The 12,269-nt window shown below is 55.0% G+C and overlaps 1 protein-coding gene across 3 annotated transcripts; it reads left to right on the forward strand.

The window, feature by feature from the left end:
• Positions 1-170: 170 nt before the first annotated feature.
• On the forward strand, positions 171-12,167 carry FBXO6 (F-box protein 6). 3 transcript variants are annotated; one of them, XM_030805171.1, is made up of 6 exons: positions 171-344; positions 4,692-4,980; positions 9,075-9,201; positions 9,735-9,830; positions 11,083-11,218; positions 11,425-12,167. In XM_030805171.1, exons 2-6 carry the CDS (start codon positions 4,695-4,697, stop codon positions 11,659-11,661), a joined length of 882 nt encoding a protein of 293 aa, XP_030661031.1. In that variant the 5' UTR covers positions 171-344; positions 4,692-4,694; the 3' UTR covers positions 11,662-12,167. The 3 variants fall into 3 exon arrangements, with proteins under 3 accessions (XP_030661031.1, XP_030661033.1, XP_030661034.1); XM_030805173.1 differs by lacking the exon at positions 171-344 and adding an exon at positions 432-522 and having other exon boundaries at positions 11,425-11,841; XM_030805174.1 differs by lacking the exon at positions 171-344 and adding an exon at positions 532-832 and having other exon boundaries at positions 11,425-11,841.
• Positions 12,168-12,269: the final 102 nt, after the last annotated feature.

A 12,269-nucleotide genomic window follows, 5' to 3' on the forward strand; every position in this document is an offset into this window, starting at 1 on the left:
CTCCCAAAGTGCTGGGATCACAGGCGTTAGCCACCTCCCGGCCCCTCAGGTTTTTTACCTTTGAGTCTATGAAGGCTGCGGAGGTCACGCCCTCGGGAAAGAAGGAGCCCGCTGGGTGTCAGCTCCTGCCTCTAGGGAGGGGACCGCGGGTCAAGGGTGGAGCCTGGGCTCCATAAGGAAGGAACTAGGGCTGAGGTCTGGGGAACTGCCGCGCGTTCGGGGGCTTTTGCCCTGCGGAGGAGGCGGATGCAGGTGTGGGTGCTGAGCCGCCCGCCGCCTGGAGGGGGAGACTGAGCTTCAGGACACGCAGGCCGCAGCGAGGGCTCGGGCCCCGGGGACCCCAGGTTCGTCTTCCCGCGGCAAGGGTTAGGGGCCGGGCCGAGAGGGACGGCAGCGGGGTCTGGGGCGGGGGTGGGGACCGAGCGCAGCGCGTGACGCGGCGGCGGGGCCGGAAGGGGCCCAGCGACGACGACGCCGAGGCCGTAGGCTCGGGCCGACCCGGAGCTCCGCCGCTGGGCCTAGGTCGCGGCCCCGGGGGGACGGGCGGCGGGCGTGTGGGGAGCCGGGGTCTCTGGCACCTGGGCGTTCACGGAGCCTGCGGGCGCTGCTCCGGGCGGCCAGGGGTAGGGGGCGCGGGCGGCTGGGCCCGGACTTCGACTGGGGGCCTGGCCCCGGGGCCACCCAGGCGGAGGCTCTGCGGCCGCCGCCACCCCGGCCACATCCCGAGGCCGGCGCCGGGTTCGGAGAACTGTCAGGGGACCTCCAGGCCCCCACACGCCTGCGAGATCCGGCGCCTGCCTTTCCCCAGCCAGTTTCTGTTTCCGAGAAACCGGTGAAGTAACAATGCCCCGAGAGCTTGCTGGGAGGATGGGTGCGGAGAAGGCGAGCACGAGACGCCGGGCCGGGCAGCTGGGGACCCCGATCGGTGTGAGAGGGCTTCCTACGGCTGGCATGAACTTCCCCGCCACAAAATGCCCCGGGCGGGGGCGGGGAAGGGGCGCAAGAAAATGCGGACTGGGCCAGAGACCAGACTTCGGTCACCACGGTAGGAAGCTATTGGTGCCTAGATGCCTCTAGCTTGGAGCCCAGTGACTTTTATTTGGTCTAGAGTCTAGACAGTGCCTTTACAAGTTGCCAGCATTTATTTATTTATTTATGGCAGAGTCTTGCTCTGTCACCAGGCTGGAGTGCAGTGGCATGATCACGGCTCACTGCAGCCTCGACTTCCTGGGCTCAAGCGATCCTCCTGCCTCAGCCTCCTGCGTAGCTGGGACTACAGGCACGGGCCACCAGGCCTAGCTAATTTCTTTCTTTCTTTTTTTTTTTTTTTTTTTGACACGGAGTCTCGCTCCGTCGCCCAGGCTGAAGTGCAGTGGCGCGATCTCGGCTCACTGCAAGCTCCGCCTCCCGGGTTCAAGCCATTCTCCTGCCTCAGCCTCTGGAGTAGCTGGGACTACAGGCGCCTGCAACTACGCCCGGCTAATTTTTTGTATTTTTAGTAGAGACGGAGTTTCACTGTGTTTGCCAGGACGGTCTCGATGTCCTGACCTCGTGATCCGCCCACCTCGGCCTCCCAAAGTGCTAGGATTACAGGCGTGAGCCACCGCGCCCGGCCTTTTTTTTTTTTTGAGACAGAGTCTCGCTCTGTCGCCCAGGCTGGAGTGCAGTGGCGTGATCTTGGCTCACTGCAACCTCCGCTTCCCGGGTTCAAGCGATTCTCCTGCCTCACCCTCCCGAGTAGCTGGGACTACAGGCGTCCCCCACCATACCCGGCTAATTTTTGTATTTTTAGTAGAGACAGGGTTTCACCATATTGGCCAGCCTGGTCTCAAACTCCTGGCCTTGTGATCCGCCCGCCTCGGCCTACCAAAGTGCGGGGAATACAGGCCTGAGTCCACGCGCCGGACCTAATTTCTTTTTTTCTAGAGACAGAGTCTCACTATGTTGCCCAGACTACAAGCATTTTTAATTGACAAGTTTTATATTTTTTTCCAAATGCTTAAGTTGCTTCTCAGAACTTAGAAGACTTAGCCACATTGGGTTGTTTTTTTTTTTTTCCATCAAAGCATTTTTGTTTATTCTTTTTCTTTCTTTTTTTTTTTTTGAGACAGTTTTGCTTTGTTGCCCAGGCTGGAGTGCCATGGAGCAATCATGGCTCACTGTGCTCCAGCAGGCTCCTTCTTTCCCTAGAGTGTGACCTCGGCAGGCCTCATGGACTCTAAGGTAGAAAATCTCTGAGGGGCTGGGTTCCGGGACTCACGCCTGTGAGCTACTGCAGCGTTGATCTTCGAGGCTCAGGAGATCCTGACGCCATAGCCTCCCAAGTAGCTAGGACCACTGGCACTCGCCACTATGCCCGGCGAATTTTTTCACTATTTATAGAGAAAGGGTCTCCCTGTGTTGCCAAGGTTGCAAAGCTTTTTTTTTTTTTTTTTTTTTTTGAGACGGTGTCTTGCACTGTCACCCAGGCTGGAGTACAATGGCGCAATCTCGGCTCACCGCAACCTCCGCCTCCCAGGTTCACACCATTCTCCTGCCTCAGCCTCCTGAGTAGCTGGGATTACAGGTGCACACCACCACACCCGGCTAATTTTTTTGTATTTTTAGTAGAGACAGGGTTTCACTGTGTTGGCCAGGCTGGTCTTGAACTTCTGACCTCGTGATCCTCCCACCTCGGCCTCCCAAAGGGCTGGGGTTACAGGCTTGAGGCACCCCACCTGGCCTGCAAAGCATTTTTCATGAGGCACAAGTACCTCACCTGTTTTCTCTGCCATGTAAAGTGTTCCTCCCTGGGCAGGAGCCAGCATGCACCCACCCTCCTGTTTTCTGAGATGGGAGCTTTCAGAAGACTATGAACTGCTGCTTTGGCCAAGCCTCTGTGGAAAATCTGAAGAGGCCATAGCAAAAGGCTGGATGCAGTGGCTCACGCCTGTAATCCCAGCACTTTGGGAGGCCGAGGCGGGTGGATCACCTGAGGTCAGGAGTTCAAAACCAGCCTGGCCAACATGGTGAAACCCCGTCTCTACTAAAAATACAAAAATTAGCTGGGTGTGATGGCAGGCGCCTGTAATCACAGTTACTTGGGAGGCTGAGGCTGGAGAATTGCTTGAACCCAGGAGGCGGAGACTGCAGTGAGCCGAGATCATGCCATTGCACTCCAGCCTGGGCAACAAAAGCGAAACTGTCTCGGGGTGGGAAGTAAGAAAAAATAAAAGAGGCCAGCAAGGTTCTGTTTCCCTGCTTGTAGGTGGAGAACATTCTCTCCTCATGTGTAAGCAGATGAGGCCCACCTGAGTGACAGTGCAGAGCCCTGGCTGCCGGCCAACCCTCACCTACCTGGGGCAAGTACCTGGGATCCCCTTAGAGGACTACCCAGGTGCCCCCAGGTAACAGATTCAGGCCAGGGCTGTGGCACTGCTTGAAGTTTTCCAGAACCTGTGTGCAGTGCAGAGGTACAGGGAGGACAGCGTTGAGAGCAGGTTTGTGCTGACAGCAATGCTGACCGAAGCTCTGTGCTTCACTTGGTCCTCCTGGCCCTTCCGGGGTCGGGACAGTTACCCCCTCCTTTTCACAGCTTCCCAACTAGTCACTGCAGACCAGGATTCAAACCCAGGCAGTCTTCTCAGCCACCCTCCATCTGATTTTTGTTTTCCAGCAATCTCCAAGTGGATTCTGGCCTGACACCAAAGGCAGCCCAGCCGGGTGCTGTGGGGGCTTCCCATGGGGTTGTTTTATCACATATGACTTCCAGGCCAAAGTGAGTTTCTGGAGATAGGAGGGTGGTTTCTCAGCGCTAGCCCACCACTAAATGAACATTAATAAGTCTGGGATGTAAAACTGATTTTATATTCTGGCCGGGTGTGGTGGCTCATGCCTGTAATCCCAGCACTTTGGGAGGCTGAGGCGGGTGGATCACGGGGCCAGGAGATTGAGACCATCCTGATTAACATGGTGAAACCCCATCTCTACTAAAAATACAAAAAATGAGCTGGGCGTGGTGGCATGCGCCTATAGTCCCAGCTACTCAGGAGGCTGAGGCAGGAGAATCACTTGAACCCAGGAGGCGGAGGTTGCAGTGGGCTGAGATTGCACCACTGCACTCCAGCCTGGGTGACAGAGCAAGACTCTCAAAAAAAAAAAAAAAAAAATTTATATTCTAACAGTGAATCCAGAGCATTAAAATAACAGTCACCAAAACCATCACAGAACTTTGCAGACAAGTGTGTCCTCCACAAAATCTTACAGTCCACCCAACCCACTGGCTTTAAAATTAAGCAATTTTTTTTAAATTGGGGAGGGGCCTTTTAAAAAATGTGTCTCTAAAGACTTTACTATTTGTATTGCACTCTTCTGAATGTGTGTCCCATGACTACTCTTTCCACTGAGGGGCTACTGTTTACTGGAAGGACCCTCAGCCTCAGAAATGCTCTTTTGTGGGTTTTTTTTTTTTTTTAGCTGGAGTCTTGCTTGGTTGCCAGGGCAGGGGTGCGTGGCGCGATCATAGGTCACTGTAGCCTTGAACTCCCAGGCTCAAGGGATCCTCTGCCTTAGCCTCTCAAGTACCTGGGACTCCAGGCGTGTGCCACCACACCTGGCTAATGCAGGGTTGGAGAGGAGTCCCTGGCCTGGTTCCCTGGGGACCTGAGGGCCCACCTCCCTGGTCAGGCTCATAACCACTGTTGCCCCCACAGGCCATGGATGCTCCCCACCCCAAGGCAGCCCTGGACAGCATTAACGAGCTGCCCGAGAACATCCTGATAGAGCTGTTCACGCACGTGCCCGCCCGCCAGCTGCTGCTGAACTGCCGCCTGGTCTGCAGCCTCTGGCGGGACCTCATCGACCTCATGACCCTCTGGAAGCGCAAGTGCCTGCGAGAGGGCTTCATCACCGAGGACTGGGACCAGCCTGTGGCCGATTGGAAAATCTTCTACTTCCTACGGAGCCTGCATAGGAACCTCCTGCGCAACCCGTGCGCTGAAGGTGGCATGGGGGCAGGGTGGAAGCTGCCACTGGGCTCATTCCTTCCCATCCTTGGGCCTTGGCACTTGCAATTCCCACACTACCTGGAATGTTCTCTAACCCTAAACTCCCACCTCACTCCCTTGGTTCTTTCTCATTCTTCAGGTCTCAGTTCAGAGACCTGCCCTGTGCTCCCAATCTAAAAACAGCACTCTCCACCTCTAGCATAGCACCCCCATTTCATGCCCTGTAACATTTTTCACAAGGCGCGGTGGCTCACACCTGTAATCCCAGCACTTTGGGAGGCCGAGATGGGCAGATTACCTGAGGTCAGGAGTTGGAGACCAGCCTGGTCGAAATGGCAAAGCCCTGTCTCTACTAAAAACACACAAAGTTGGGCATGCTGGCCCACACCTACAATTCCCAGCTACTTGGGAGGCTGAGGCAGGAGAATCACTTGAACCTGGGAGGCAGAGGTTGCAGTGAGCCGAGATGGCTCCATTGCACTCCAGCCTGGGTGACAAGAGTGAAACTTTTAGTCTCAAAAAAAAAAAAAATTTTTTTTTCAGAATTTCCTTATTTTTTTCTGCCACAAACTTCAAGTTCCAGGGGCCAAATGGACCTTCTTTGCCATGCTATAGCATCCACAGTGACACTTTCACATAGCAGGTGCCCAAGAAACGCTCATTGAACACACGAGAACACTGCAGACCCGTCTGTCCCCCAGAACTCAGCCCAAGCTGCCTCATGTTGACCAAGGGCCTCCTCTGTGCCAGGCATTCGTGGGAGGTCTTTACAAATGTACTTATCCATCCTCCTGTTAGCCCCATTATACAGACAAACAAAATGAGGATCCAGAGGGGCCTGTGATCATAGTTGAAGGTCCCTACCTAGCCTGCTACATTCTCTTGTATTTCCCAGGGTTTTTTCCCTTTTCCCTTCCTTCATTTGGTACCTGCTATGTACCAGGCACCATGCTTCATACAGACACACACACACACACACACACACAGAGACACGTAGTTGGGATTACAGGCGCCTACCACCATGCCCAGCTAATTTTTGTATTTTTAGTAGAGATGAGGTTTTGCCATGTTGGCCAGGCTGGTCTCGAACTTCTGACCTCAGGTGATCTGCCTGCCTGGGCCTCCCAAAGTGCTGGGATTACAGGCATGAGCCACCGCACCTGGCCTATTTGTTTTATTTTTAAATTATTTTTTCAGAGACAGGGTCTCACTCTGTTCCCCAAGCTGGAGTGCAATGGCACAATCTTGGCTCACTGCAACCTCCATCTCCTATATATATACACATATATATATACATATATATACACACACATATATATACACACATATATATACACACACATATATATACATATATACACATATGTGTGTGTATATGTATGTATGTGTATGTATATATATATATATTTTTTTTTTTTTTTTTTTAAATTAGAGACAGGGTCTCACCACGTTGCCCAGACTGGTCTTGATCTCCTGAGCGCAAATGATCCGTCCGCCTCAGCCATTCAAAGTGCTGGGATTATAGGCATGAACCACCATCCACCCCGGACACACCATACTACTTGTTGGGGCTCTAGCAGCAACTGATTTTGAGACCTGGTGTGTGTACTTAAAATCCCCTTGCTATCTCTGTACTCTCTTCATCCTCATTAGGATCCTGGGAGATTGGCCGGGCGCGGTGGCTCACACCTGTAATCCCAGCACTTTGGGAGGCGGAGACGGGCGATTACTTGAGGTCAGGTGTTCAAGACCAGCCTGGACAACATGGTGAAACTCCATCTCTACAAAAATACAAAAAAATTAGCCAGGCATGGTGGCAGGCGCCTGTAATCTCAGCTCCTCTGCAGGCTGAAGCAGGAGAATCGCTTAAACCCAGGAGATGGAGGTTGCAGTGAGCCAAGATTGTGCCACTGCACTCCAGCTTGGGGAACAGAGTGAGACCCTGTCTCTGAAAAAATAATTTAAAAATAAAACAAATAGGCCAGGTGCGGTGGCTCATGCCTGTAATCCCAGCACTTTGGGAGGCCCAGGCAGGCAGATCACCTGAGGTCAGAAGTTCGAGACCAGCCTGGCCAACATGGCAAAACCTCATCTCTACTAAAAATACAAAAATTAGCCTGGCATGGTGGTGGGCGCCTGTAATCCCAACTACTTGGGAAGCTGAGGCAGGAGCACCGCTTGAACCTGGGAGGCGGAGGTTGCAGTGAGCCGAGATTGCGCCACTGCACTCCAGCAGCCTGGGTGACAGAGCAAGACTCTGTCACACACACACACACACACACACACACACACGGAACCTGGGAGATGCCAAGACAATTGGGGTGGACTCCATTGTATAGATGGGGTGCTTTGGGCCCAAGATGAGTGACTTCCCCAAAGACACACAACTGCCCAGCTTCCAGGGTTTGGTCCTGACAGATAAAGGCCTCAAACTCCCCCGCCCCAAATCCCAGAGCCCCCATAGACAGCGCCCGACACTCAGTCCCTCTACCTGCCCCAGATTCCATTTAGAAGCTGCCCAGCCTAAGCTGCCCGCTCGGCTTAACACCGCCTGACAGAGCTGGCCTTGCAGCCTGGCCTGCCCGGGGCCGGCAGTGCTCAGTCAAGCCTTGCTGGGATACCCCCAGGTCTGTGCTCAGCACCAGCCCAGCTCCTGGATTTCTGTATTACTCCTCTGGTTCTCTACTGGGGACCCCAGAGCACCTGGAGAATAGCGGGCTCCTGGAGGGGGAGCAAGCGAGCCATTTGAAAAGTGCCCCGGTGGGCCGGGGCGGTGGCTCACGCCTGTAATCCCAGCACTTTGGGAGGCTGAGGCGGGCGGATGACGAGGTCAGGAGATCGAGACCATCCTGGCCAACACGGTGAAACCCCATCTCTGCTAAAAATGTAAAAAAATTAGCCGGGCGTGGTGGCAGACGCCTGTAGTCCCAGCTACTTGGGAGGCTGAGGCAGGAGAATGGCGTGAACCTGGGAGGCGGGGCTTGCAGTGAGCCAAGATTGCGCCACTGCACTCCAGCCTAGGCAACAGAGCAAGACTCCATCTCAAAAAAAAAAAAAAGTGCCCTGGTGATTGCCTGGGCAGCGCCGGTAGAGAAGCGCCATTGTTTACTAAGGTCCTCTAAGTTCAGTGTGAAGAGGGTGATCGCCCCCCTGAACCCACTAGGCCCACCTAATGGAGGTCCACCCATGTTACCACAGCGCTCAGCCCAAAGGGTACCTGTTCCTCTACTTAGCACTCTTGCCCTGGGCAGAGGCCATCTGAGCCCTGTGGGAACCTTGGTTCCCATGACCCACCGACAAACCCACAAACCCATCCTCTAGGGCCTCCAACCTGGGTTATGTAGTTAACCAAGGGCCTCTCCCTCCTGGACATCTAGGGTGCCATCTGGGTCAAGTAAGCAGTCTGTGTTGGGATGAACACATGTTAGCCTTTTTTAAAAAATTATTTTACTTAAAAAAAAGGGGGGGTGTCGCTACGTTCCCTAGGCTGGTCTTGAACTCCTGGGTTCAAGCAATCCACCTGCCTCAGCCTCCCAAAGTGCTGGGATTACAGGCGCGAGCCACCGTGCCCGGCCTCACATTAGTCTTTGAGGACAGTACTCTCACAGGCCTCTCATAATGTAATTTTTTGAGAACTGATACTTGGGTATTTCCCAGAGTTCCACTGCAACATGGAAGTGAGGAAGGGGTTGGTTTAGAATTTCTGGTAACACGCGTTCTTTTCTCCAGCTGCGTGTTAGGAGTGAGGCCAGTTTGGGACTGAGTGGGAGGGACAGAGTCAGATCAGAGCTGATATGGTGAGGACAGGTGGGAATGTGTTGGAGGGGTGCTCTGTAGGGGTGCTCCAAGGTGCAGTTGGGGTACATTTGGGCTGGTGGGGTACCTTGGCCACACAATGCCCTTGAGAAGGAACAAGCTGGTTAACCCTTTGGTGTCCACAGCCCCACAGACCTGAGCATGAGCAAGTCCTGCCTCCCAAGAGGGTCACTAACACCAACCACCCTCCCTCCCGCCCTCCCGGGACGTGGTGGGGAGGGCTGGACTTTGGATTTACACAGGGGGTCTCACCTCGGCTTCTGTTCTTCCTAGAGGATATGTTTGCGTGGCAAACCGATTTCAATGGTGGGGACCGCTGGAAGGTGGAGAGCCTCCCTGGAGCCCACGGGACAGATTTTCCTGACCCCAAAGTCAAGAAGTATTTTGTCACATCCTACGAGTAAGGCAAACTGAACTTACCAGGCTTGCGTGGAGGGGACAGAGGGTCAGGACACCTTTGCCAAGTCTCAGGCAAAGTCTTCCTAAGGGAAGTCCTCTCTGCGAGGCTCGGGGGAGGTGGCCCCAAAACTTGCCCAGAGTCACTGCTTCCTGGAATCACTCAGTGCTGTGTTCATGGACAGTGGGGGTGGGGATCACTGAAGCAGGCCAGGAGTCCATTGGGAGGTTAAGATAAGCCAGAGCTATCTACAGGCATCCGTCCCGAAGCTAGGAACTTGAGTTTACAAGAGTGCCCTGGAACAATGGGCCTTTGGACTGGGATCAAATGCCACCAAGGCACAAGTGGGTCAAACTCCCTCCTGCACTGGAGGAGGAGCCAGAGTCAGCCCCAGCCAATGCCTGTCCTGCAGCGGCCAAGGGATACCCTAGGTCCCCAAACCACCTCCCTGGGCTCACAGGGGCTGCCAAGGCCTGGGTGAGTGGGGGCCATGCAGAGCACACCCAGGTACGCAAGCCCCCAACTCTGCTCCCCAGAATGTGCCTCAAGTCCCAGCTGGTGGACCTTGTAGCCGAGGGCTACTGGGAGGAGCTACTAGACACATTCCGGCCGGACATCGTGGTTAAGGACTGGTGAGTAGGGTCCATGGTCTGTGTCCCTACACTCTACACGCTCCTCTTACTGCGCTGCCGAGTGAAACGACCCATAGCAAGTGCCTGCTCTGCACAGCAATGTCCTAGAGCCAGGTAGCCCCGGCCTCTGCCCCTGCTCTGCACCCAGACCCTGCGGCACCTCCTGGCCTCCCCACCACCCTGTGATGTAGTCAGCAGGACACAGTAGCCCCAGTGTGCAGATGAGGAGGCTGAGGCCCCCAGGTGTGTTGTCATGGACAGTCACTTTTTTTTTTTTTTTTTTTTTTGAGACAGAGTCTCGCTCTCACCCAGGCTGGAGTGCAGTGGCGTGATCTTGGCTCACTGCAACCTCCGCCTCCCGCGTTGAAGTGATTCTCCTGCCTCAGCATCCTGAGTAGCTGGGATTACAGGTGCCCACCACCACACCCGGCTATTTTTTTTATATTTTTAATACAGATGGCGTTTCACCATGCTGGTCAGGCTGGTTTCAAACTCCTGACCTCAAGTGATCCACCCACCTCGGCCTCCCAAAGTGCTGGGATTATAGGTGTGAGCCACTGTGCCCAGCCGACACTGACAGGCACTGGGGCAACAGAGGACCTCAGCCCTCTCTGGACTGGGTGGGAACCCCCAGGTCCCCTGACCTACCTGCCTCCTCTGCCCCTTTCCCTATTCATCCCATGACTCTTTTTGGAGCTCCTACTCTGTGCACAGAACTGTGCCAGGCTCTGGCTTGGCCGGTGGCAGAAGCAGGACCCCAGTTCTAGGCAGGCCCCAGGGCTGTCACTCTGAGGATAAAGGGGCGAGGATGGAGGGGTATGCAGAGCTGCAGTGGGGAGAGGTGGCTGGGCTGAGCAGAGGGTGAGCTCTGTGCCAGCCCCATTACACAGGCCACCCCCTTGACTCTCCCACTGAATCCACAGCCTGGTCCATTGTAAGTACGGGTGACATGGCTTGGACAGACCAGGCCTCTCTGGAGGGGTCTTTTGATTTTTGAGGTCACATATTTAGTAGGATGCCCAAAAGGGTCCCTTTTCTCAGATGGGGTAACGGAGGCCAGCATGGACAGACAGCTTACCTCCGGGCCACAGTGGGGCATAGGGAGTGCTGAAGCCAGCTGGGCCTCGCAGGCAGAGCAGTGTCAGCTGATGGGAAATGAAGCTCCGAGCTCCAATGTGTAGGTCCCACCTGCCCCCACCCCTGGGGCCAGCCCTCAGTGGCTTGGACACAGGGCTCTCAACCCCTCCACCAGGTTTGCTGCCAGAGCCGACTGTGGCTGCACCTACCAACTCAAGGTGCAGCTGGCCTCGGCTGACTACTTCGTGTTGGCCTCCTTCGAGCCCCCACCTGTGACCATCCAACAGTGGAACAATGCCACATGGACAGAGGTGAGGCCTCACCCACTTGCTGTCTCTACCCACTCCTCCCAGGGCCAGGATGGCAGGAAGCAAAGGACAGCCTCAGGGCCCAGGGTGCCCCTGCTCTCTGGCCTGGAGCTGTTGCCTTCCAGCCTGGGCAGCTCTCTTAGAGGACCTGGCTCCTGCCTTCCCCTCCCCTATCCCGGTGGTCACTTCCTCTCCCTTCCTCCCAACAGGTCTCCTACACCTTCTCAGACTACCCCCGGGGTGTCCGCTACATCCTCTTCCAGCATGGGGGCAGGGACACCCAGTACTGGGCAGGCTGGTATGGGCCCCGAGTCACCAACAGCAGCATCGTCGTCAGCCCCAAGATGACCAGGAACCAGGCCTCCTCCGAGGCTCAGCCTGGGCAGAAGCATGGACAGGAGGAGGCTGCCCAATCGCCCTACCTAGCTGTTCTCCAGATTTTCTGACAGCTGTCCATCCTGTGTCCGGGTCAGCCAGAGGTTCCTCCAGGCAGGAGCTGAGCATGGGGTGGGCAGTGAAGTCCCTGTACCAGTGACTCCTGCCCCGGTTCAACCCTACCAGCTTGTGGAAACTTACTGTCACATAGCTCTGATGTTTTGTTGTAATAAATGTTTTCAGGCCGGGCACGGTGGCTCACGCCTGTAATCCCAGCACTTTGGGAGACCGAGGCAGGTGGATCATGAGGTCAGGAGACAGAGACCATCCTGGCCAACACGGTGAAACCCCGTCTCTACTTAAAATACAAAAAATTAGCCAGGCATGGTGGCGGGTGCCTGTAGTCCCAGCTATTCGGGAGGCTGAGGCAGGAGAATGGCGTGAACCCGGGAGGCGGAGCTTGCAGTGAGCCAAGATCACGCCACTGCACTCCAGCCTGGGCAACAGAGCAAGACTCTGTCTCATAAAATAATAATAATAATAATAATAATAAATAAATAATAAATAAATGTTTTCAGTAAAACCAGCCTGGGGTTGGTTTTAGGAGTGGGGAGAGGGGGTCCCTGGCATTTTGGTGGAGAAGCAGCCCCTCCCCCACGTTACCCTGGCCATACCTGTC

The sequence above is a fragment of the Nomascus leucogenys genome, chromosome 24, assembly GCF_006542625.1.
Source record: "Nomascus leucogenys isolate Asia chromosome 24, Asia_NLE_v1, whole genome shotgun sequence".
Lineage (NCBI taxonomy): Eukaryota > Metazoa > Chordata > Mammalia > Primates > Hylobatidae > Nomascus > Nomascus leucogenys.